At 37.6% G+C, this 27,707-nt stretch overlaps 1 protein-coding gene across 4 annotated transcripts in view; it reads right to left on the reverse strand.

Moving 5' to 3' along the window:
• Positions 1–27,707, reverse strand: part of MCF2 (MCF.2 cell line derived transforming sequence) — a 71,586-nt gene that overhangs the window by 17,097 nt on the left and 26,782 nt on the right. For 3 of the 4 annotated variants that reach the window (XM_036888205.2, XM_057495584.1, XM_036888207.2), the window contains 18 exons: positions 26,881–26,997; positions 25,225–25,374; positions 23,417–23,550; positions 23,014–23,128; positions 22,462–22,581; positions 20,530–20,721; positions 19,361–19,552; positions 18,007–18,178; positions 16,469–16,516; positions 12,506–12,543; positions 9,895–9,983; positions 8,554–8,620; positions 7,737–7,852; positions 7,557–7,626; positions 5,678–5,770; positions 1,896–1,988; positions 952–1,077; positions 52–273 (listed from right to left, as the gene is read on the reverse strand). In XM_036888205.2, coding sequence (XP_036744100.2) covers positions 52–273; positions 952–1,077; positions 1,896–1,988; positions 5,678–5,770; positions 7,557–7,626; positions 7,737–7,852; positions 8,554–8,620; positions 9,895–9,983; positions 12,506–12,543; positions 16,469–16,516; positions 18,007–18,178; positions 19,361–19,552; positions 20,530–20,721; positions 22,462–22,581; positions 23,014–23,128; positions 23,417–23,550; positions 25,225–25,374; positions 26,881–26,997 — 2,154 coding nt within the window. The remainder of the gene's footprint in view (positions 1–51; positions 274–951; positions 1,078–1,895; positions 1,989–5,677; positions 5,771–7,556; positions 7,627–7,736; positions 7,853–8,553; positions 8,621–9,894; positions 9,984–12,505; positions 12,544–16,468; positions 16,517–18,006; positions 18,179–19,360; positions 19,553–20,529; positions 20,722–22,461; positions 22,582–23,013; positions 23,129–23,416; positions 23,551–25,224; positions 25,375–26,880; positions 26,998–27,707) is intronic. The other variant, XM_057495585.1, reaches the window with a different exon arrangement.

Below are 27,707 nucleotides of genomic sequence, written 5' to 3' on the forward strand. Positions count from 1 at the left end.
ATATATATATATATGAAACAATATTACATTACACAATTCAAATTTTCTTACTTTCAAACAGTGCTTAAAATTGTATGAAGGGTATCTGGTAGAGCTTTCTCCGCTTTCAACATGCCTCTTACAAAAAATAACGGCTTTTTCATACAAGAAAATGTGCCGCTGCATTGGTTTGAATCTAGCAAAATCCTTCATTTTTGTAGCACCTTTCTTGTGTCCATTCCAAACGCTGAATGCACCTTGAATTATCATCTTGCCCAGTTCGTTTAAGTTTCCCTAGGATGGAAAACTCAAAGTCATTTGTACAAGGCATAGCTACATACAGATCTCTCACATTAACATTATAGTGTTCAGCTTAAGCTATCAAAACCCTGAAGCATAATTTCATGGTTTTTAAAATTTTATTCATCGCAACTTTTTACATTAAAACATGCCATGTGTCACATAGGTACAAAATTACTGTGGGAATGGAAGATGTAAGACACCTTCTTTTCCCTGGTATCTCCACATGGATATATTTCAGACTAGGGTAACTTTCCTCCCATCCTGTCCTCGATCCTGACAGGCAAATGACATGTACCAATCCAAATTTCCCCATAGGGTAGAGCTAACTCTAAAGATTTAAATTTCTTTCTTCAGTCATCTGTCCTGGACGAGGGTAAGCAGCAATTCTAGGACAATATATCTCCTTAGAAGACCTAAACATTCCTTCAAACAGGATCTCCCAAGGTCTGGACTTGAGCACAGGCTATTAGGGACATGGGGAATGTCCCAAATCCATTTGACTACTGATCTGAAGCCAATTCTCCACTTAGCATTATCAGTAATATTGACATTTGGATCTCCATTTGTCTGCCTCTTACTTCTTATTTCTCAATTGATTCCAGGAGAGGCAAAAGGGAATGTTAACATGCTTACCCCCTAAAACTGCAAGAATCATTAACATCTACTTACAATATAGCCATGTATTGCAGTCTGATGCATAGAGTCATTAACTGACTTCAGTAAATCCCGCATTGTGTCAAGTGCCTTGTTTAATTCATCAGATCCTTTGCAGTCTTTGCTATATTTCAATAGCTCCTGCAATTAGAAGTCAAGCATTAAACTTGGTATTTAGGCAGGTATCAAGAGCTGGAGAAAATGTATAAATTTTTGCCCTAATATAATTTCAAAAAGGAATCCAAAGACAATGTCATTTTTGTGTCATTTCTTTCATATGCTATTCACCACATTAATATTATATTTAAATATCAATGTCAAAATTGAGGAAGAAATGGAATAGTGACTACACAGTATAAAGCAAAAGGCAGTCACTGCTTGTGGAACTGAAGAGCAATAGCTATTAGGACACACTAGAGATTAATTTTTAAAGCAATTACACATTTTTTGGTCCTCTACATATAAGAGTTTGTTTTATTGATTATGCACATACCATTGAATGTCATGCAAATACATTTTAAAACAAACTGTGTTGTATTTATTTATCCTTGAAACAACATTTTAGTAATCCTTTCACATTACATGAGAGGGTGTGCGGTCTTCACTTTTCACTGAGAAGGCTCATATAAAATACAGTCTCAAAACTACAAAAATTATTTGTTTAGTCCTTCTTGACAACAGTAGAAGTTCTGTAATAAATATACACATATCAATGTAACTTGCATGGAGCTAAAGGACTCCAGATATTCTCAGCTTTCCATCCATGCCTCTGGCGCATGCATAACCACAGTGAACGGAAGGAGCTCACGGAATTGATTCTACTGCTAAATCCAGCCTCCTTGATCACTCAGTCTGCCTTTTTCTAGTGCTTCCTAGCCAGCTACTTCTTTCTTAGTGGCTTTGCTGCATCTGACCCAAAGAAGTAAGTAAAGAAAGAAACAAATGCTTCATGTAATTACCTTCAACAGCAACTGATATTTAGTGAGTCGTTGCACTGGTTTGACTAAATAGGTATCCAGACCAAGTCTGTGTTTTAGTTTTCTTCGACATTCCTGTCATTAAAATACAATTTTCAATAAATTTACATTAAGAGATATGCTTGTGAAAATGCCAAGTGCTGACTAATTAGAGCCCATGCCTACAGGTTTCATACATGTCAAGGCCAAGTGACTAGAAGAATCAGTTACATATGGTGTTAAAATTATAAGAGGCAGTATATTTGAAAAACTACAATAACATTATTTCAAGGCTATAAGAGGTAGAAAATTCCAAAACTTCAAAGACTACTATGCTTTTACATATAAATTCACATTGGTGTGGAATGCTTAAAAGGTGGGGAAGCAATGAAATGACCATAGATGAACATGACTACAAAGTGCTTCAGTACATCCAAGAAAATTAACAAAAGGCTCAGCTCCATAGGCTGAGGCCCAGAAAAGGAATAGGCTGTGCTGAATATAAATCGGACTGGGTGTGCGTAGAGTTTTTTTTAACAACACAGGAAAAAATATAGCCCTCATCAACTGGTGCTATATTTCAGCTGATTATTGGCTCACTGCCACTATAAATATAAAGTCATGACTTTAGGCCCTGGGAACATTATAGGGCCTATAATTAGGGCAAGATGGGACTGGTTGGGATGAAATATAAAAAGTAGAGAGGACAAAGAGAGCAGGAGAAGATATACCTAGAAACCCAACTGGCATGTGGTAAACAACTGAACACACCAGAGAAAGTGAATCTCAAGTTAACAGAGGGAAAAAGCCAAGGAACAACTCAGTGTATATTACAGAACACCTTTCCCCTCCGCTCCGTACAGACTCCAGAATTACAGACATCAGATACTTCTGAAAGGGGGAGATGAAGGTGGGGCTTCAAAAAGTGTAGCTGTTGAAAGTCTGTTTGAAGGCAATTAGACACTAATAAGTGTTGTTGAGGGTGTAGAGCAATCAGGACCTTCATACACATCTGGTAGGAATGTAAAATGTTGCAGCAACTTTAGAAAACAACCCAACAGTTCTTCAAAAAGTTAAGAGTTACCACATGACCCAGAATTTCATACCCAGGCATAGAGCCAAGAGAAATGAAAATACACATCCACTCAAAAATTTGTATACAAGAGGTGGAAACAACCCAAATATCCATTAACTGCTGAATGGGTAAATAAAATATCAAATACCCATAAAATGGAATATTTTTTGGCCATAAAATGGAACAAAGAACTGATATGTGCTTTAACATGCATGGATTATGAAAACATGCCAAGTGAAAGAAGGTGAACACAAAATATCACATATTTTATGACTACATTTATATGAAATGTTCAGAACAGGCAAATCTATAGAGACAGAAAGTAGCTTAGTGATTGTAGAGGGCTGCGGGGATTGGGGGAAGGAGGTGACTGCTAAAAGGTAGGGGTCTTTTATGCAGGTCTGAGACTGATGAAAATGTTCAAAAACTGATTTGTGGTGATCCTTGCACAACAATGTGAATATAGTAAAACTACTTAATTGTACATTTTAAAAGGGTGAATTCACCTTAATAAAAAAAGGGTGAATTCAAGAGTATTTTAATTACATCTCTATAAAGCTGCTAGCAAAATAAGAACAATAATAAGTGAGCATAAAAACCCAAAGAAGAGAAAGAAGCAATAAGCCATCCACTGTGCATAACTGAAGGGCAGCCTCTCCTTCCCTCTAGAAGAATGGATGTTTATCTGAAAAGAGCAAAACAGAAGGCCTTTGGACTAGGGAATACCAGGTTCAGTTGAGACACAGTACTATACAAAAAGCAAAGATATTACTTGACTGTTTATGTAGTAACTTGGAGACTCTCAGCCTTCCCCCTCAAACTTGGCTACCAGAACCCTGGCAGCCAGATCCTTATTTACCAGATAGCAGATTAGGGATCTGACCAGCCTGAATGAAATGACCTATAGAGAAAGGGGGTGAAGATATACCCACACAAGGAAATAGCTGGAGACAAATCATCCAAAGGTCAGAACCATAGTCAGTAAACACACATATGCACAGGGAGCTTCTCTTGAGCTTTTCAGTTCTTACTCCTAAGGTAAGTGGACAAACAAGTAACAGCAAACATTTGAGATGAGTATCTGAGGGACAGGAACAAAATGAAGAAGAAGAAAAAAGAAAAGCAATCTGAAGACAACAGAAATTATGTAGGGAGGAGTGAACCATTTTGATAAGGAAAATCTGTTATTAGTACCTCCTATTGCTAAATGAAGATAATGAATTCATGAAATAATATAGGATTCTACTGAAACATTGAGAGAACAAAAAAGGGTAGAGGCTCTTCATAATTAAAAACATAATGGCAGAAACAAAGCCTTCAATTGAAGGACTGGAAGATAAATTGCAGAAAATAGAGCAAGAAGATGAAGAGCCAGAAAATAGAAAAGATAAATTAGAGCACTATCCAGAATATCCAACATCTGTACAATAGAAATTCCAGAAAAATAGAATGGAGAAAACTATGTGGAAAAAAATCAAAGAAAAAAAATCCAACTAAAGTTGGGCAAGAGGTTCCAAATTCAAAGAGATCACTACAAAATTAGCAGAATAGATGGCAAGAATACCAACATCATGGCACAACACTGTGAAATTTCAGAACCCTAAGGCTAAAAGATGTTCCCATAAGCCTTCAGAGAGAGGATAAAAATTAAGTCATGTCTGCAAAGGAACAAAATTCAAAATGGCATCTAATTTCTCAACAGCAATACTGGAAGCCAAAAGACAATAAAGTAAGCATGTCTAAAATTCTGAGGAAAATTATTTTTTACATAGAATTCTATACCCAGCCAATCTGGAAATCAAGTGTTAGAGTAGAATAAAGACATTTGCTGACATGTAAGCTTTCAAAACTGTTTACCTACCCTCTACACTTTGCCAGTAAAACTACCAAAGGACATGTTCTACCGAATAAGTGAGTAAAACAAGAAAGGGAAAGATATGGCACTTAGGAAACAGGAGAGCCTATACTAGAGACAGGTTAACAGAATCCCAAAAATGGTATTCTCCAAGATCCAAACATAACAGCTGCATGATAGGCCTAGTGAATCTAGATCAGAAGAATCCAGAAGAGGCTCATTCAAGATGAAATTTAGAAGAAATAGAATGTCTTTAAATGTACTGAGAAGCGATTTATGTGACTTTCATTACTGGAAGAGTTTGGGGTATGATAGGGGTAAATACCTAGAAAATTAAGGCAGTAGAAAAGACAATTGCAAGAAAAACAGAAGGGAAGGAAATGTAACCATCTTATATACTACATGATTCATCTGAGCATAGAAACTACATAGCCATAATAGTTTAGTACTGTATAGCAATCTAATAAAAGTTATGACATAACTATGTTGGATGATTTGGAGGAAAAGAAGTTATATGTGTGCATGTGGTGGGGGGGCAAGGGCAGTGCAAGAGAGCTAAATCCTTATCTTCCATGGAGAGAAATAGCAATGTAAGCATGTTATTTGGAGATATGGAGGTAAATACCAAAAAAAACAGCTACAGGAGCTGGAAGTGGTTGCCTTAGGAGAGCAGCATTTATGTGTTTGGATGCATGAGTATGTGTGCATGTGTATGGGTGTGTTTTGGAGAGGGTTGAACTGCTCTTTTATCTATATTATATATAACTTACTTTCAGCAGAAAATGAATTTACAAATAAGAAATATCCCAGTATCTTCCAAAAAGAGTATATCCAATACCATAATAATTACTATACCTGGAAAAAGGCACATTCTGAAAACTTCTTCCAAATTGCCTCTGATCTGGGTTTATTCTGACAATATATTGCATACATCTGAAAATCATCTTTCTGTGATAAAAAGCAAATTCAAATGTATTACCAATTTGTGAAGATGTACTTTTCTTATCAAGAAAGGCTGAACAAGAGTGAGTGTGACCAAGTGTTACAGGGAATGTGGCCTAAGAATCTGCCACACTGGCAGCTGGTCAGGAGCCCTCTTTGTAGTCCAAGGAGAGCATGACCATCAGACTGAGTAGAGAGACACATAATCATACAAGTAATTTCATGACTTCCACTTACCAAGTCTGACAGAGGGAAAAAAGCCTTCCCTGACTGAACTATAAAAACAGACTAAGTTTTCGTAACTATGAGTACCAAGAAACATGCTGTCTCTATGCTATTAATCTCTCGGTTCCCTAGTGAATGAATTGTAGCTAACTTCCATGATCCTAAGTTCATCACTGAGACATCATCATTGTACCAGAACCCTGCTAGGCATCTGCCCGTGCTATTCTCTCTCCTTGGAATTGTCTTTCTTTGACCCTCATCTACTGAGCTACCTCCTACTTACTCTCTAACATCCCCCTCATGAGTCATCTCTTCTGCAGAGCACTCATTCACACCTCCAGTCTATGTAAGATGTCCTTCTTCTTGGCTTCTGTAGGACCCTTTATCCTAATGCATGTACCTCTAATACAGCACAACTCACACTGTACACAATGGTTTTTCCCTGTTTTTCTATGTGAATAGTCTTAGGCTTGGTATCCACATCGCCCAGCATAGTGCTAGTACATGGTAGGGGGTCAGTAAATGACTACTGAATGAATGAACAATATCAATAGGCATTTATTATACCAATACTGGTTACCAAGAACTCTGCTAATTTTATGAAAAACACAAAGATATATAGGATGTGGACCGTACCTCAAAGAGTTTTCCATCTACTTAGAGAGATAATTCATAAGATGTACAGTAAAACTAAAATCCCCAATGAGTAGCACAGACATGAACTACTACAGGAGTCCAAAGGAAAGAGAGACTGGTGTTGCTATCAGTTAACTATGTTTAAAGTTAGGAAATGTTGGGAAAGGTAATGGCACACAGTTCTTTCTCAACCTTATTATCTTCTCACTCCATAACACTTTCTAAGGTAAGCTATCTATTTAGAAGCTTTCGATTATCACCTTTACAAAATTGACTCTCAGATCAAGACAGAACTGCTCTTTCAGGAAGAGAAGGAGCTAGATAAGCAGGGAACACTCTGAGAGAAAATTCTAATGGAGGAGCATATGATAACAAAGGCTAAGAAGTCAATTATACTAAGTATACTCCTGGGACATAGAGAAATGAGCCTCCCTGATTGATCTCATGGAATAAAAAACAGCTCTCTGTTTTGCAAAGATCCTATGCTAGATGCCTTGGTGTCTGAAAGCCAGACTACATTTGATTCTAAGACTTTACATGTATTAGAGGGGAATGCCAAAGCATCTCTCAGGCTAAAAATTAACCAAGCCAAGAATGGTTGCGCCAAGATGATCGTAACTCTCACATCTTCACTGCCAGGATAGTCCCTGGACTCCTGGGATCACCCAGGGGTCAGGAGTTACAAACTGAGCTATTGAAGCATTTGATACCACAGAAAACAATGGCCATTTGCCTGCTCTGGGCAGTTTGTTGCCATCGGTTTCTGTAACACAACTTGGTTTAGTATTAAATACCTGCTGGAGTGATGTGTCTCCTCCAAAAACATAAGGACATAAAAAACAATACCTACTTGGTCTCTAAATCTGTTCTTCAAATGAGCTGTTGTTTCAGTGGGCCATATTTATTTATTTTTAAATAATAATTAACTAACCCTTTCCAAGAAACAAGGTCCCACTCCTTCTGGAGCACCAACGCAATTTTCCAGACTGCTCAGGAAAATGCTGTGAGAATTTCAGAGAAAAAAATATATAATTGTACAGGAAATATAGTAAACTGGTCAACAGTCTTTTAAATATCATGAAAAAGAAAGTTCAATTCAGCAATTACATACTTGTTATGGAATTCATATATTTCTGCCATATTTCCAAAGAGAACATCCCTTTTACTTCTCAGGAGAGGTGGCATAAGATCAAACATCTCTGGATTATTCATCTCCGCTCTATAACCCTACCCAAAATAAATACATTTATTCAATTAAAAAAACATTCACATTAACATTTGATTGGGCCTCCAAAGGTGTGGACACAGCAGAATGTATAAGGGGTTAGTGGAGGAGGCTGCTTATAATTTTCACATACAAATCTAGTTCTCAAATATATCCATTCTTTTTTGGAGTTTTACTTTTTAGAAAGCAGGACAAGGAAATCAAGGTTTTCTACTGAATGGGTATAGCCCTGTTGGCCTTCAGGGTGGCTTGCTGTGTAGGATACAGAATACCAAAGAGGCACAGAAATGTAAAATGATATCACAGGTCATTAGCTTCTCCATAAACTGATAATAAGTATTTAAGCCTTTTCAGACCAAATTAATATTAAGTCACTTGTATCAAAAAAATGTTTTTCTCCCATTTTTACTTCTTGATACCACAATCTTGAAAAAGCACCCTGGGAATAATTCTAACAATCAGGGGTACCCCTAAGAGAATAGCTTATCTCTTCCATAATAAAGTCTGAACCCACTATTCTCATTACTTAGGGAAAACCTGAATATGCACATTTAACAAACATGCAGCCTCAGACAACCGGAGATATACCCCCAGCTGTGATGTGACAATCAAGGAAGGTGACAGGAAGAGAAGACTACTCTGAAATGAACGTAGCAGGAGAGCATTCAGGAAAAGATGGGAAAATATAATTTGAGTCACTTACCAGCAAAACGGTGTACAGCTCTAAAACATACACCCTCTCTGTCTGTATCAGCTCAGTGAGGACGCAGCTGAAATGCAAGGACAGTATTGGTCAGTTACTTACTGCTTTAGAACTGCATTGCAATGTTTCTATTATTATCACTATAAATTGTCTTAAGGTAAAAATTGTGAATGCATAGGAACTACCAATGGTTTTGGTTTTATCATCAAAATAGAAAATCAATTCTATGGTTTCTAGAATAAGTGCCACCCACAAGACTCTTTAAAATATACTTAAAAGAAGGGGGAGGGGAGGTCTGAGGAGTTATTTTTAAATGAATAAAAGCCACTTTATTTCTAACTCACTAAGCTTAATAATAAATTTACTAAAAACTCATAAATCTATTCCTAAAAATCTAGGGAGTATTTTTTTTTTTTTTTGGACAGCACAGTTTCAGAGCTATCATTCCTTCTTTCTCTCTCTCTCTCTCTCAAAAAAAAATGGTACTGGCATTTTAGACACAATTTTTCCCTTCTCCCAGTAATGTCTGAAATTTTCCAAAACATGAAGTGGATTTCTTAAGTTCCTCATTGACTTTGTTTACTGTCTCTTTAAAATAGAATACATTTTCCTTCCCATGTGATTTCCAATTGACATCATATTTAAAATGACATCATACTTTTTCCTTACTCCTCAGTATGGGTGACCTTCTAGTGGGTGTGATGAAAGCACAGGAGATGAGGTGTCAGAAGCCCTCGATGCAGGCCTGGCCAACTGAGCTCCGCCTACGGAACTTGAGGAAAACTAACCAGACTTCTTCCAAATCTTCTACCTTTGGTCTCTGTTTTGTTTTTACATTTTTAAGCATTAACATTCTTTGAATATGTATCTCCACACAACTTGCTCTAGAATACTGGCTACTTACAACTCTACGATACAAAATATAAAAGGTGAGGAGATTAACCTCTAGAATATTCGGATAATATTCTAGAGGTGAACAAAATTAAGATATTATAAAAGTAAACCAAAAAAATGATCATGAACATCTACAAAGTAACACTGTAGATGTACAAAATCCTTTGTGGTTTTTGAAACACTGTCTCACTCACTTCCACTTCTATTGCACAGGAGGAGACTAAGATTCTGGAAAAGTCTAGTTTATTTTCCTCAGGTTACACAGACAGGGCACAGGCTGGCCTGGCCTAATGTCCAGGGCTTCCGACACCTCACCTCATGCTGTTTTCATCACACCCAGAAAAACCCCATTCTGTGAATTCAAAATCACAAACACATTCAACTTGAACACTGAATCAGACTCCTATTGGTAGATGTTATATGAATGTGTATTAATGAATAAGATACTTCTTTAAAACAGCCAAGCTATTGTCATTGCCCAAACTGGAGGATGGATCAGAAATCCTCTTCTCCTGACAACCATGCATCACTTCAATCTGAAATGATGAAAATAAAAGTTAATTTAGCATCTATATAGGTAAGAGATAGATTTCTTCTTTAACAAAATCTAGTTCAAATTAAGTTTTCTCAAGGTTCTAACTATGTAGATAAGTGGAAAAATAATACTATGATAATTATTTTTTTTCAGAAAACCTTTGGTATATACTAGTAAACAATGTGATTTGAGTTGCCTAAGAGGACAGATGTTATGATAAAAATTAGTATTTATTTTATACATTAAGCAATGTTGCATTTATTTGGCACTTTTGAGAAATGAGGTAAATTCATAGAAAGCTAACTTTCCAGATAACTAAAGTTTAGTCACTGAAGGAAGAACAATAACAGTTTTAACCTTAATGATTTTTAATTTAAACCTTTCTAGGAAATATTACATGAATCCTTGAATTCTTTAATCAGGGACACACATCATCATTGACCCTTCTCCTAATGACTCAGTGGCAACATCATGAGCATGAATGATGAGATAAAACCTAATGATACACTCTTGGGCTAATAAATGCAGAACTGTCTATCTTTCTGTCTCTTCTCCCTGCCATGTATCAGTTGTTGCTACAAGTGACCTCTCTGATCCTACACCACTGTCTTTTTTTGCTGACTCTACAGGACTTGTGGAATGACCAGTATCTCAAAACTACATGGGATTTGTGATGGTCATTTGCTCTTCAGAAGCATTTGAAGTATATTCCAAGGATTCTGGCTGTATTGGACAGCTGAGCTTGTGAAAATTCTGCCAAGTAAATATAGGATTACTTTGTAACAACTAGAGCCCAAAATAACCATTGGCTAAAAAACATTCTACTTTATGCTGTGGGTTTTTTAGATTGAAATACAGTTGACATACAATATTATATTGGTTTCAGATGTACAACATAGTGATTTGACAATTACATACATTACTAAATGCTCACCACAATAGGTGCAGTTGCCATCTGAAATATGATCTACTTATTACAAATACATGTAGAAAGGAAGAAACATTTACTACTTTCTATATTGTGCAGGCACAGTCCTACACGATTAACAAATCATTTTCTTAACAAATCTATAATGGATCATTACAGCTAATCTTCACAGCTGTTTAGCAAACAATGGCATATTACCATATTTCTGATGGAAAACTGAGGCTCAGATAGGTTTTAGCACCAAGGCCAAGGGCACATACCTAATATGTGATGACAGAGAGTTAAGGCCAAGGTTGGCCACCATTTTCTTGCTCCCTTTCTAAGGGTTTGCTTTGATTTCTTCTGTCTGCTGAATGTACCATTATCATTTTAATACTGTAATTAAGACTGAAAACATGCATACCCCACTGATCAGATAGGAATGTACCATTTAGTCCTAAGAGGTTTCTGACATACAAGTTTGGGAAGTTTTGAAACATAAATTTATACTTTCACATGCCTCAGGAGTATGCAAATTGTCTTGAATTGAAAGAATGTGTGGATTTTGGTGCTGGGTTGACCAGAAGAAATCTCACCAAGAAAATGTACAGAGTCACAGCCTCCTATCCTGTCCCTAGCAATATATAAATGAATAAATCCACATAAAGGAATATTAAGGTACCATGAGTTGAAACTAGAATGAATAGACATGTAAGACTATGGGAAGTTCCATTCAGCCTGTTTCCCTTTTGAATACAGAAGTTGTACATCATGATAGCCAGGCATGGTCTATCACTATATGCCATTCACTACTCGGGTAATAATTGTGTAAAACATTTAGAACCCTGCCATATGCCACACATTATTCAAAGTATTCCACAAATATTAGATCATTTTATTTTTACACTAACTCCGTGATGAGGATGTTCTATTATTATCCCCATTTTATTGATATGCAAACTGAGTTTCAAAGAACTTACCCAAGGTTATACAGCCAATAAGTGATGGAGCTGGGATTAAAGCCAGGCAGTATAGCTGTACAATCTCTATCACTGCTATACTGCCCCCTGGAGATACGTTCTTGTTCTTATTTACCATCAACAACACACAAAAAAAGGATAGGGTCCTCCATTTATGATGGGCTACTCTGCAAATACCAGAATATCATGGATAACTGAGAAGCAATCTTACATAGGTTAAGAAATGAATAGTGTCTTTTTCTTGACCCCAGAGTATGGACCATTAGAACCCGTCCTTTGACCATGCTTCCTGTTTGCAGGGCGAGAATCACTCATGAAAGAAATCTCCTTTTGTAGAAAGGTGCAATACTTCCTTAGGTTTATTGAGGTGGGTTCGGAGGAAAGAGAAGTTGGAACTTATTTGAGATATTCTATAGAAAATATTCTGAATTTGAGCCAAGACTTGAGAAACTGTTTATATATCTGGGGATATGCCAGTACAGCAATTAGACACAATGCAACCCAGCTTTTTCTTTTAGATTAAATAGGCTTTCAAACATACAGTACTGGCTTAGTGAACTTAAAATCTGGTTTAAGCCCCCACACCAATTTTGCAACTACAGCAATAAAGCCAATTTTGAATTATTTAATATTTACTTCCAAGTTGCTCCGATTTTGTCTCCAAATCTTCCTCCCTGGTAGAAAAATATGAAAGAAGAATTTCAAAGCTGAATTAAAATCAACACTATTAATAAAAATACACTCATGTTTATTATGTACTTAGATATTAATATTCCAATATGTTTATGTTAGCATGTTTAAATCACACTACACACAACAGTTGATGGGTTCAACTTATCTATATGATCTCAACTTCTTGTTGAGCATGATTTTGGTTCGTATTCACCCATTCTCTCTCTTCAAACATCTGCTTGAGTGCTGAGCAAGCACGAAGCGAGGTGTTAGTACTCATGACCATTTGCAGATGTAATGTTCATTCTGACGCATACACATTTAATTAGATAGTAGCTCACTGATTGACTGGATCAAAAAGTTTTGAAAAACAATCTAAATTTAGAAGTTTTAGCATCTAACATTTATTTGGCACTTATTACAGGCTAGGCACTGTTCTAAGCCCTATGCATGCATTTTTTTAAACATTTTTTCTTTTTTTCTTATTTAAGTATCATTGATATACAGTCTTATACTGGCTTCAAATATACAACACAGGTTTAACAGTACCCATATTATTAAATCCTCACCCCACCTAGTGAGGTTACTGCCTGTCAACATAGGAAAATGTTACAGTCATTGACTGTATTCTCCATGGTGTATTACTATCCTGGTGACCAACTCATATTATGATTGAGAATTTTGTGCCCCTTTATCCCCCTCACCCTCCCGACCCACCCCAGCTCCTCCCCCATGATAACCACTAGTTACTTCTCAGTGCCTGTGAGTCTACTCACATGCATTTCTTTTAATCTTTATATCATCCCTAAGAGATTCTATCCCCATTTTATAAATAAGTAAAATGAATAGGTTGTCCAAGAAACAGAAGTGGTATTTATATCCATATAGTCTATATCAGAAAACATGTTTCTAATCACCATATAAAACATTTCTGAAGCATGTTGAAATGCTAAAACAAAACAAAAACAACTTCATCAAAATTCTAAGCTTTAATATTTCCATTCTTCCTGTTTAATCTTTTTCTTTCTGTTTGATCTTTCTGTTTAGTTTACAAAGGGTGAGCCCCTGTACTATTAAGCACAGAATCTAGATGTCCCTACAAATCCTGGGACATGGTCCAGCCAAAGACTAGACCACTGAAATTCCTAATGCTCAGGTCTGCTGAGAAGGCTGCCACCCACACAGGCTACATGGATCTTTCTTGCCATGAAGGAAACATGTTGTTTGTCCTTTCCTCCTTGGCAGGAACCATTACAAGACACATTCAGAGAAAGGCTATGTTCCATTCTCTAAATTTTATACTTCATTTTCATTTATTTAAAAGTATAAATTTTATATTTATAATAACATATTTATATAAATATAAGTTCTACTTAATGGCAATTAGTTACCATGTAAAATCAATTTCTCAAAACATACTGATGTCTGCCACTTTATGTTTTTTAGTTTTTTTATTGAAGTATAGTTGGTTGATTTACTGTATGTTGGTTCCAAGTGTACGGCATAGTGATTTGACAGCTATCTACATTATTAAATGCTCACCCCAACTAGTGTAGTTACTGTCAACATAGAAAGATATTACACCATTATTGACTATATTCTCTATGCCGTATTTTCATCCCCATGCCTACTTTACATTATGATTGAGATTTTTTTGCCTCTTTATCCCCTTCATCTATTTCACCCATCCCTCCACCCCAAACCCTCCCCCATGGGAACTACCAGTCTCTTCTCAGTGTTTATGAGTCTATTCTGTTTTGTTTTCTTTTTAGATTCCACATGTAAGTGAAATCTTATGGCACTTGTCTTTCTCTGCAGGGTTTATTTCACTGACCAGAATACCCTGTAGGCCCATCCATGTTGTTGCAAATGGAAGGATTTCCTACTTTTTTGTGGCTGAATAATATTCCATTACACACACACACACACACACACACACACACACACTCATGTGTATATATATATATAGCACCTCTTCTTTATCCATTCATCTGTTGATGGACACTTTGATTGCTTTCATATCTTGGCTATTGTAAACAGTACAGCAATAAACAGGGGTGCATGTATCTTTGTGAATCAGGGATTTTGTTTTCTCTGGATACATTCCTAGAAGTGCAGGGTCATATGGTATTTCTACTTTTAGTTGTCTGAGGAACCCTCATACTGCTTTCCATAGTGGCTAATGTCTGCCCTTTTAAATACAAACTCATTTATAAAGGTGACTAGGGAGCTTTACTAATGAATTCTTTACAAATACATTAAGAGATGAGAAAGGACTATATGCCCAACTTATGAAGACTGCATCTTTTCCTGAAAAGCAAGGTAGAGGAATTCATTCTTTGAGCAATGTAAATATATATTAAATTACTCTACACCTATACTATATGCTAAGCTCTGTTTGCTGCTGGGGATACAAACATGAATTGCATACAGTTCCTGCCCTTACATAGCTTATAGTTTAGCAAGAGACAGAAAACAGGCAATTCCACTAAAGCTGAGAAAAAACGAACAGGGGTTTGTTATCACATAGCCTGAACACCTAACCCAACTGGGGGAGGAGAAGAAGAGAAGAGGCAAGAAGGAAAACCTTACCTGAAGGAAGCAGCCTATAGGCAGGAAATCTGATGGAGTAGGAGGTAGCAAAAGGACAAGGAAGAGGAAAAGGAATAGTGTTGCAGAGGGAGAACAGGATGTCAAGTCCGAAAGGCAAGCCAACTTGGGGCATTTGAGAAGGGAAAGCAGGGAGACAGGGAGACTGCTGCGGCTGTTGAGGCAGCAGATGACTGAGCTTCAATTAGGGAAGTGGGGTGAGGGACAGAAGTGGGAATGGAGCAGAGTGGGGTTTTGATTGATTAGAGGTAGGGCATGAGTGAGAATGGGAAGCCAAGGTTGCAGGCTCAGGTGAGTGGTGAAATCACAGCGCCATTCACCGAGATGAGGAGCGCAGGAAGAGAAGAAGGATGCAGGACATATGTGATCAGTTTGGGGTAGGCTGAGTCTGAGTGGCCTATAGGAAATTCAGAGAGGCCAACTGTAAATACAAGTCTGTAGTTTAAGAAAAAGATCTAGACTAGAGCTATAGGTTATAGGTTTAGCAGCTCACATTTCAAACCACATTTGAGCCCTCACAGATAATGTTCTTCCATAACTTTCCTCTGTAATAAATGTTAATTGAACAAATTTTTATTCCACCTGGCTAAGTGTCAGGTACTGTGCTAGGTACAGGATTCTACTTGATGCAAATTAATAAAAATAATAAAACAAAAACAACCAAAAGAAACACAATTTGACTTATTTTATGAAAAATTAACATCTACACTGTGATTTGATCAAATCTTACATATTTGGCTTAACAATAAAAAGTCTCAAAGAATTCTCTGGAACTGATTGTGATGAGCCCCATTACTCACAGAACAATGAGGCAAGATGAACAATGTTTGTAGCATAAATAATGCTTTGATTTAATTTATAAACCAGGATGGATAATCCATAAAATCATTTATCCATCCGTGTCATTTATTCAGGAAGCTGCCTTCTTCCTCGCAAATACATTAGGCGGTCTTAAAGTGAAGCAAGTCCAAGCTGCTCCCACCAAAAAGTTTTATAGTGGGCGACACAAAAGCCTCGAAAATGAATGAAAGCTTGCTTTATTTTAACATTGTCAGTTGTTTTTCTCATTTCTATTTTATGAGCGGCGATCTGATGAAAAACAAATTTGAGTTTGGAAGCATAATCTACTTTCTATATAGCAATTTCCCAAGGTAAGTTTAATACTGAAAGAATACCGGATGGTTATAATGAAAAAAAACCAAGGGAGTGATTACAAGATGCAATAATGAGATGCTGCTGGTTTTAGATGCCAAACTGGTTTTTCACATGTGCACACACTCCACAAACATCCTGACGAAAAGTAATAAAGAGGGGTACCTTTTGTAAAAACTGTACATGCTTGAAAGAAAGTGCATCCAATGCCCGCTGTGGAAAGAAAGTGTAATGCCGTTAAAGCAGAATATCAGAGCCAAAAATGAAACAACACAAGCAAGATGGGTAAGATGTACTTCTTCGTAACTAAGGCCTTGAGTGGGTCTTGGGTAGTCTCTTCAGAACCCTGTTCCTCAGTCCAAGGTGTGCCCTTCCAGAACCGCTTCTGAGGAAATGAGCTTTGAGAGGACTATAAAAAGCAAGAAGGGAAAGGGATGGTCTAGTTTATGGGGCACGTCTTATAGTCTACATTTTTTTCCCTTTACCTTCAAAACAACCATTTGAATTGAGTAGGTATTAGTGCCCCTATTTTACAGAGAAGGAAACTGAGGCTAAAAGCAGTTGAGAGAACTGCCCAAGATCACATAGCCAGTAAATGGAGCCAGAAATCTGAGGTCTGTATTCTGTTTAGGAATATCAACCTATTCTATATTTCTTTTAATAGCTGTTGGTTTTTATCCCCTTACTGTGTTATTTTTGTTCTTTTTACTCTTTTCCCAGTATCTCCTTTGCCACTACTACTCATTTATGACATTGTTTGTTCACAGTTTTATCTGTGAGTGCACTTTTATATTTAGTAACTATGAACTATGTAACTTCTTATCGTCTTAGCCCAGTCACCTGCTTTCATCACTGCTCTTTAATTTGATCCATGCTGAGGCTAAACTGGATTTTTATGCTCATTATGCCTGCTCAAGCTTTCTCTGAATTTCAAAGCATTCCCTATACATTAATGAAGTCTCTGATGCTCTCAGATCAGAGGGACTGAATTTAGTCCCATGTTTACCCATTCAGCTACCTTAGGGCCGCAAAGGCCAACTCACTCTCCCCTAAGAGGTCCCAGAGGTAGCTCAAGGGGGACTTGGCCGGCAGGGTCATTGTATTTCCAGCTTAGTCTACCACCACAGTGAGGGCAATTATTTTATCCCACAGAATGTAGAAAAGAAAACATGTATTACATGGTTAAAACTAGTCTATGAAGATTGAAATGAGAAAACGGAATGGGTAACAATTCCTAACAAAATTATTCTGCTTACCTCTATCTACTTAGAAAAGGCAATTCATTCTATTAGCTAAGCCATTCACCTACTAGAAGCTAGTAAGAGCAAAGGACTCAATGATACAGGTGAGTAGTAAATATGTCTATGTGGGCACTGCAATATGCCCAATGCCTGCAGGTGTGTACCAGTTCCCACCTGCTAAGGAAAAGAGTGAATTGGATCCTGGTAAAATGTTCACCCTCAATGCAAAGCTGAACTCTTCAGTCCAGGTGTGCACCGTCCTGCACTATACTGTACTACTATTATGTTTTACTGCTGTACCATAAGCCCAACAATGACTCCTGCCTTGTGCAATATAATTTAAGCATGGCCAAAGATGCTTAAATGAAACTTCACTTTACCCACATTGAAGAATTTAGTTTTACATCAAGAGCAAAAAGTACCCAACAGCAAGAGATAGAAAGTTAATGTAAGATACTGTACCATGTTGAGGTGAGAAGCGTGGTGCTCTGGATTGGGTCAAATTGCTAGAATCAGGTGCCACAAACTGGACTGGCTTCACATGCTTATCTGTCAGTTTCCTGAAACCACCTTGTTGGTTCTCTAACATACTTTGCATATTTCCGAGCTTGAGTTGTACACTCCTCATCTGAAGCTGCAGGTTGCATAAGAATTCTATGAAATATTATCTGAAATGGGGTCATTACAAATCCTATTATGTTTCTCAGACTCAGACAATCAAGAAATTAATTTAGAGCTTAAAATATAACTATAAGAAATTCAAGAAAGTAATGGGAAACAGATTAATGTATTACCTTCACATGGTTCTAAAACCAGAAGATCTCAAGCAAAACAACTCGAAGAAGAAATTTATCAAGCAGTCATGAAATAGGTCACTGCATAAAATGATTTACCCTTCATTGGCCGAAAGGGATAATGGTGAGAAAAGAAGGCTTGGTAAGCAGGAGAAAAGCGCCAAGTTATGCAATGTCCTGGTAGTTTGTTGTGTGTTAGCCTGCAAGATGTGCTATAGTTCTCCATGGGGTAATAGGCTTCTCAGAGCCACAGATGGGTAGCTGCCCTCCTAGACGATTGGAGGCAGTTTAGAGTTCAGGTTGGCTGCTTCCAGAGAATCACTGGGTTATTGCCACAGCCATATTTCCTGATTCTCCGGGGCACCCCTGAGATGTGCAGCTAAGCATGAACTTAGATGATGCTCCGAACTTAGAGTCAACTACACAGCCTAGCAGCACACAGCGTCACAAATGCTCTCAGCTACGACATGGAGAGTGGCTCAGGACACCTCTAAGCAGGGTGGTGCTGAGGTAACCCACAGCTCTCCACCCTGCTACTACCACCTTCTGCCTGTTCCCTGTGCCCAAGCCGCCAGAACCTGCCTTTCTCCCTCCGTTAATCACACCGTGTAGGGAAGTCAATTCTGTGTCCACAGAGCATCTGTTGGTGGTCACTGCCTTACAAAGGAAAGACATGGGGGTAGAGGGCTCTTGCCGTGGGCCCAATATTCCCCTAGGACGGCTCTGGGCCTTCTCCAAAGAAGTACAAGGAAATGTATGTGAGAGCTCCTTGTATGTGAAAAGAGTTTAAAAATAATGGAGTCAGAGCTCAAAAAGGGAATCACTCTTCATGGCCCAGCAAGCGAAAGCCTGTGGATTCTTTGATGCTTGAGTGTGGCACTAATATCACCCCTACTCCTTAAGAGAATGGTGTAATTGCAACTTGACATAAAGTTAGCTGTGAACTGGTAACACTTTAACCAATTCTACTACAATTATATGGTTTTAAAATTTGTCTATTTGATTTTTAAAAAGCCTCTTACCTTGAGTTCAGGAGATAAAATTATACCAAATTCATACTGCAGAGCTTCAGGATCATAATTTGTGAAGGGCAGGGCCATTTCAATAAAATTGTCAACGTCTTTGAGGGCTTTCTCAGCATCTTCTTTAGACTGAAATGTATCTACTTCCTGAGTAGCTAGAACATATTCTCCTTCATCACAGCACTGCTGAGCCTAACGAGGGAGTCAGTCACACACACAGACACATAGATGGACACACACACACACACACACACACACACACACACACACCATGAATGAATAAAGAGGAAATGTGTTTTGTCCCTTAAGAGTGCTCACCAGCCCTGGCTTCTATGAGTCGCTTTCAAAGCTGTTTAATCAAAATAGAGACCTATGGGTTCTGTGCCCCAGAAATTCTGATTTAGTAGCTCTGAGCCAGAAGCCAGGCCTTTCTATTTTAACAGAACTCCACAGGTATTTCTGATGCTCAGCCAAGACTGGGAAGCACTGCATTTAACTTTATAACAAGGAATTCATTCGGCATCAGGAATCCGACCATTTTCTAGAAACTAACACTTCGGCTGCATGCTATTTTCCCCAAATCAATAACTGAAATATGAAACTATCAAAATACCAAGTGCAATATAGGATAAAAGGCTTCCTTGCCAGAGAAGGCGGCATACAGCTTAAAATGCTCACGCTCAGGTAGGATGCACGCGAGACAGGCCACTATTTTAAATTCTGCTGTCAAGTCCAGGTCTTCTCTTCACTGCCTAATTCTGAAAGGGGTCAGACTCACAGATGGAGGAATATTTTCCAGTCACTGTTTAATTTCTTATGGCTATAACTATGAAATGTCGAAGGAGTTTCAGGCTTTAGCAAAATGCCCCCAGGGCTTCTATTCTAAAAGTGTTCTGAGTGCAAACTGCCAGCAGAGGGGAGGACTCAGAGATGTACCCAAAATAGAAAGGAAGCCACCACAACCTCGATCTCAGTACTCAGAATAGTGGCCCAAATTCTACAGAGGCAGCTGGTTAAGTACGTGTAATCAAATATAATCAAACTCAATCCTTCAACTTCTTGTAAGTTCAATTCCAAAGCTATCTCAGACCCTGATATACCCTCTGAGAAGGACCCAGGAAAAAAATGTATCTTCTTTTTCAGAAATACATCATGTCCCATGACACTACCTGCTGTAGGAATTGATGCATTTTGAAGGTCCTGCTGAGGTGTATCCGTCTGGCTTTGATCTCATTAACCAATGTATCAGAAAAGTAACGTAGCTCGTGGCACTGCTGGCAGATCAAATCAAGTGCATAATGGTGATCTGCTGCAAGTTTGTGGCCGTGTGATATCACAAACCGGGTCTTTGCTAACAGATCCTGATTTTAACAAAGAAGGAAAACAGTAACTGCATGATCTCTGTTGGAACAGAGGAAGGAAATAGAAAGTAATTAAGAAGCAAATTGGTGGAGCAAGGGAGATACAGTGCCAACAATATGATTTAATATCATACTTCTATAGGCTGTAAAAAAGCTTATAGTTAGAGCAATTAGCTATGGCAGGGATGTCATCAGAAGCTCACCATTTCTGGGACCAGAAACAGAAAATTAACCAGCCCACCCAGAATGTGGATGAGATTTACTTCTCCTGGTATGTACAGATTTAGAACAGAACTTACATATTATCAAATGAGGGGCACACCAGCCAAATAAAAGCTGCTAGATTTCCCATCATCTCAGCTTTGGAAAGGTCCTTAGAGTTGTCATCTTCCGAGCCCTTAGCTGCCGTGAATACCACATGGCCTCCAAGTCAGCAAGGATCTATGGTCTTGCCTCCAATCTATCAACTCATGACACCACCTGCCCCTCCCCCCCAAGCCAGGATGGTGACTGTAACATGGTAGGAGTCCGAGGAACATTTGTCCAGATTAAGAAACAAAACAAAACAAAACAGAACAATAAAACCCAGAAAAATGAAGTTACTAGCCTATCTAGCTAGATGGAAAACCAGAATTCAAAGACAGAGTTGTTTTGTAGGTATGGAGTTTCAGTTTTGCAAGATGAAAAAGTTCTGGCAATCTGTTCAACAACAGTATTACTACAGTTAAAACTATTGAACTATACATTTAAAAATGGCTGAAGTGGTAAAACTTGAGTGTTTTTTGCTACAATTAAAACTAAAAAAAAAACTTAAAAACTAAACAAAATAATAAACAGACAAAAAAGGCAAAGCCCCCTAGTTTCCCAAGCCAGTGTGCCTTCTCTTCCTACTGTTCTAATAGAGATTTGTAAATTGCCCCACAGTCACAAAGATCTACACACATAACTCCAGAAGTGGTCTTCACAACTGCTACCTCTCAATGTTTGTTTTTAGAAGCCTGTGGTATATCCATTCAACCTATGTGTTTGCTGAGAACACACCTTAAAAACAATGGTCTTGATCTCACCTACAAGACAGGAGAGTAAAGCCAGTTTGTTAAAGCCAAGAGTTCAAGCTCTGAGAGCAGAATAATGACAGCTGGCTCTTTTGACCACTTACTATATATCACACATCCCAGGTACTGTGCTGAGTGTTTTACCTACAACATCTAAATGAATCCTCACAATCACTCTGTGAAGTAGGTTATCTCACCCCCAATTCATAAATGAAGACACTGAGGCTTAGAAAATTTTATCAATTTTCCCAATGTCACACAGCTAGTAAAACTAAGTAGATCTCTGTATGAATGAATCCATGTTTGGTTTGACTCCATGTATCAAATGATGGGCGTTTAAGGAATTATGCTCTTGTTTATTACCCTCATTTCCAAGTATCAAGTAGCATTCCTGATGGACATTTTTTGAGCTCCTGCAAAATGATGTAGGTTCTTATTCCTATAGGTGTGCCTGAAATAGTTCACACCATTATCTCAGAAGTCTCCCATTACAAGTACACATTTCTGCATTGTGACCTCTGGCCCCACATGGAACAAAACGGAAGAGAGACCAATATTATTCAACCAATTATATAGATTGCTGCTATGAGAGATTAAAGATAATAAGTATTTACACTACTGAAAACCATCAAAATGTAGCTATTCTACTCTATAAATACAGTGAACATCTGAAATGTAATCTTACCTGAGAATTGTCATCTATGTTTTCCAACATTTTTATTTTTTGTTTTACTTCAACTATATTTCCCGTTAAATCTGCCAACTCTGCTTGTTGGTTTAACAGAAGTTCAATTTCACTCACAAGCTAAAAATAGGAAAAAGTAAGTCTTAAAAGCATACAATTTACTAAGCAATTTCTCTTAATAATAAAGTTTTGCAGGAAACACTATTAAATAAGGACATCAATATGGAAAAATTGCACACATGGAAAATATTTTCAGTTATTTTACTCACAAAAATTGATTATAATCTATTAAAACTTAATATCCTAGATAACAGTGTTTGCTTGTGATTTATAAAATATGATGTGCAGGCATATATATGTGAAGGTTTATGGAAGTATGCATGTGTATATATACTTGCATATATATTCCCTAGCTCAATCATGAATGGTCCTAGACTCTTCAGTAGCAATCAGCAAACCTGGTACCCAGATCTTGGTCTTTAATATCGTTTCCCAAGAGTAAGAACCTCTAATATAATGAAAAGAAATGTACAAAGAAATGTTTTAACTGACCTCGTGAAAATTCTGCTCAAATTTCCATAGTTGCAGATACTGCTCCATTTTTACTTGGTGTTTTTCCCAGAATCTATCAAAAGCTGTTTCCATATCATGTAATTGAGTCAGCAATCTTAACAAAAAAAAATCACAGAATTCCTTTACAACAACAGCTTGCTTTGTAGGTATGCACATAAACTTGGTCTGGACATTAAGAATTATAAGCAGTCATAGCCCTATTGACACTTGGGCCGGCTAGAGACCATCAATGTCTTTCTAGAAACTCTTCTACAAGCTAATCTCTGTGAGACAACTCAGAGGTCCAGGAATACTTCCACACTTAACAGACTGCAGCAAAAAAAGTCTAATTCCCTCTCAAAAGTATAAAATAAGGAATCCTAAACCAACAGAGGGTACTCACTTATTAATGGTGTGCCAGTCACTGTTTATTTGTTCAAAATGTTCAACTCCTGAACTGACAGCTTCTTCAGTGTCAGATGCTTCCAGATTTGTGAGCAGAATTTTTCCTTCTTCAGTTACAGTTGTAATATTATTCTGTACAAAGGCACAATAGGATATATCAGCCTACTAGTAACCTAATTTGAATGACTTCAAGAGAAGGCAGCATACACCCACAGCATGCAGAATAGGAACAGCAGTTCTAGAATAGTCTTTGCCTGTTAAGATGGATATTGTAATCACTTTTTCTAAGACCCTTACAGGCAGAAGTACCCAATGTTCCATCTACAGCCTTCTTCCCATCCTGGCAGAAAGTTCTAATTTATTTTATTCTAGTAAACTAATATTTTTAATGCGCTCCAATAAAGCAAGAGTAGCATACTAAATACTATGACACTAGAAAGCATACAGTTACAAATAATATTTAATGTGTATTCAAATACAGTTAGATGCCTTCCTAGTAGTCCTGAACTGTTACCAATCACTGCTAACCTGAAGTATTATGTTAGTTCACATTTGGATTAAGTAATCCAACATGAAGCATATGCTTCTATTCAGAACATCTTAACCTTGGACAGTAGATTCTTTAAGGCATCTACGAGTGATCTATGACTTCCTTCAAGAGATCCAAGGGCCCTCTGAAATTTTAAGCACAACTTGGGTGCACAAGTATTTGTCCAGGAATAGGTTCCATGACGCCACCACCAACATGAATAAGAACATAAACATAACAGCTAATATTTAGGAAGTGCCAACTATGGGCCAAACACTGTTATAAATACATCACATACTTCATTTCATCCTCAAGACCGCCCTACAAGGTATGCATGTACCATCAGCATCGCCACCTCATGGTACACACAAGGAAACTGAAACACACAGAGGGTAAGCAAGTTACCCAATCATACACCTTGTGAGGGACAGAGCTTTCTTTCCTTGAACAGAGTTTTCCTTTTAGATTATGATTCAAAATTTGTTTCTCTCTTCTTCTTAATTTAAAAATGTCATCTCTTCCTAGAGTTTGTACCTATCGGTGCCCTCAGCATGTGTATTAGCACATGAAAGACCTGAGTTACACAGGGATGCCTAGTGCTTATTCAGATCACTCTTAAATTTGCGGAGAAAGGGAACCTAGAAGTATTTTGTTCATTGTCTAAATTGTGACTCAGCATCCCTCACGACCCAACAATCCAGATGACTGTGTGGGAGATCAAAATCACCTTCCGTCTGTGGTCTATTGTTGGAAACATCAAGAACTAGTACTCTTTGGAAAACCAAGCTTGTGATCAGTTCAGCAATGGTGGCTTCAGTCATAATGCCAGTGAATGGCAGAAGTGGGACAAGGAGCCAGGTCTTCTGACTCCCCATCAAGCTCTCCAATTCATGTTGCACCTGTGCTGGATGTTAAACTAGAATGCCAATCTGCCTCTTGATTCTCACTGCTGCTTCCAAAGAGAGAGCCCTTCCAAAAGATAAGGAATGCATGGTAACAAAAATGACCGTGGACTCCTTATTCTAGAGCATTATTACAGACTATCCTATCTACAAATACACAGCTTCTCAGGAGAATGCACCATTTACAAAGAGGACACTTAGATTCACTGTATCCAGGACATTCTTCTCCTGTATTATTTTTTGTATGCTGTATAATACATAAATATATCATTTGTCTCCCTACCCACCTATATGTGTGAAATGGATTCACTGAACACCTCTCTAAAGAAGACAAGACAATGCAAAACTCTTATCTGTCCACTCTATCAGACATACCTTTAACAGGTGATACCTTTCAGCACGAACTGCGAGAATTTCTTCTGTTGAAGGAATATCATCTGGTAGTTCTGTCTCAGCCATTTCAGCTCCAAAGGACTGTAACATCTGAGCCATTTCTTTCACTGTAAGGGCAAAATTCTCTACAGCCTGCAGAGAACAAGTGATTCTTTTAATTCTGCCAGCATATCAATACCTGGATCAGTAATTGTATTTACTTGTACTCAAGTATGACAACAAACACATCTACTATGACCTCCCCTCTGCTAAGGAAGGTTGGCACTGGCCTTGGCAATAACCCTCTTAAGAAACTAAGTGAGGGGAAACGTCTTCTTGAATGTCTTTTCTCTAAAGTCTTAATCTTATTTCTTGGACACTGATGAAAACTCTTTCTTAAAGGTGCCATGTACTGAGTAATTTGTTTTATGCCCTTGAAAAACATAGGGTTATCATGAATCTAACTATGCAACCATGAAATTGTTTTATAATAACTTTACTTCCAAAGACAGATGAGAACAAAGCCACTTTATAGTTCTTTATTATCTTTTATGATATCAATATACAGTTTTCCAAACAAGGTCACTGACTAAGGTGATGGGGGAAAAATTAATCACAACAGTTCATTTCAGGCATTCTTGCAGAATCGAAGCTGGAATGCCAAACTGTTGCCCTAAAATGTCAAGTAAATTTGTGTTATTTTGTTTCCAAAACCAGTAACTCATAGAAAGAAGAACAACATGTAGAGACCACATAAACCCTCTGCTTACCATGTAGCTCAATTTTGTTTCCAAAACGAGTAACTCATAGAAAGAAGAACAACATGTAGAGACCACATAAACCCTCTGTTTACCATGTAGCTCAAGGTATCTGCTCTCTTGTTTGTAGCTTTGTAGGTTATTAAAGGCTAGCCACTGCTAATTTTGCCAATATACTTTCATATGAATGACTAAGACTGCTGAATGAAGAACAAGGATGAGGAAAATAGAATCCTTATTTAATTAAGGATCATCTCCTGCAGAAGCATTCTGTGATCTCTGAGCTTTGGAGGAAAGATTCTGATACCACAAGCTTCCACTTGTGAGGTTCAGGGCCCTTGCCTATTTGTGAATTTCTAGAACAGAAAGAATCCTTGATATAATCTAACTGCCTCAGAAGCATCACTAGGATGATGAGATTAATACTATTACCTGCATTTTTCAAGGGTTTGCCAAATGCCAGGCACTGTGTCTAACATCTTACATTTGTTATCTCATTTAATCTTCCCAATTTCCCTGTGAGGTAAAGTATTATTATTCCTATTTCACAAATGGGGAAACAGGTTCACAGAGGTGATACAATTTGCACAGGGTTATGTAGCAGTGCTAGGACTTGAACCCAAACCCTTTGTTTCTTCAAGTTACTACATGACCACAGGAGGAGGTCGGCAGGGAATGATCTCCTTATTCCCTAGACCTCCCCTTCAATTGCCATCCTCATTGACTCTTCACCATTTCTAGATATTTCCTATTGAAGAAAATCAAGATGTTGAATTATGTATGTTTTTTGAAAAATACAAGCCCCAGAAATCAGTTTTTACCAAAGAGGAAAAAAAGTCCAAAATAGACTTAAAGGCTAACATGAACTACAGGCTCTACAGTAAGGGCAAAAGAAACATACATTTCTGAAGATGATCCATTCACTGTGGCAGTACTGCAAGGTGCCGCCTAACTCGGGGGTTAACTGCTTGTCATCAACATATGTCCGCAAATCACTAACTGAGCTCAGCATAACAACCTTTAAAAGAAACAAGACAGATATTGTTAACTGCCCTTTGTGGCACCCCTCCATTCAACTATATAATGAACTTCAGCATTCACTTAGAAAGTTATCTTTTCAAAATGGTTCTTAACAACTCTCTCCTATACATCTCCACACACGTATGCACTTCCTTATTTGGGTAATAACAGCTTTCACTTAAAAAAGATTTCTCTGTAAAGCAAAATTTATCTCTGTAGAAACCCAGACATCCCATTCTCCTTTATCTAAAATTTTGCACTGTTTATAGTCAACCTTTTGAAACAATGTTATGCGTACAACTAAGTAAAAAGGTTTTATATAGTAAGTTATACTTTATCAGGACGGAATGATCTTTGCAAAAGTATCGAAGTTTATGAGCACTCTACTCCTAACCCTAAAGAAGTATAAAAATATCTTTAAAAAAAAAGAACGTGTACTCTAAACTAGCTCAGGTTGTAAGTTCATGGGAGCTGAAATATGTAAATGCACACTCACTTTTTTCTAAAAATAAAACATCCTGATTTTATACACACACACACACACACACACAACAAATATCTTTTTCAAAAGGAATTGTTTTGTTACAAAGTTAATCTGTTCCTTTATTTTAACATTAGAAGCCAAAGACTTTTACGATTTCAGATTTACATTTTCGGAAGACAAATTCTATATATGTTCTTTTAAGTGCTTCGTGAACACATGTAAAA

The sequence above is a fragment of the Manis pentadactyla genome, chromosome X (assembly GCF_030020395.1).
Source record: "Manis pentadactyla isolate mManPen7 chromosome X, mManPen7.hap1, whole genome shotgun sequence".
In the NCBI taxonomy this organism is placed as follows: Eukaryota; Metazoa; Chordata; class Mammalia; order Pholidota; family Manidae; genus Manis; species Manis pentadactyla.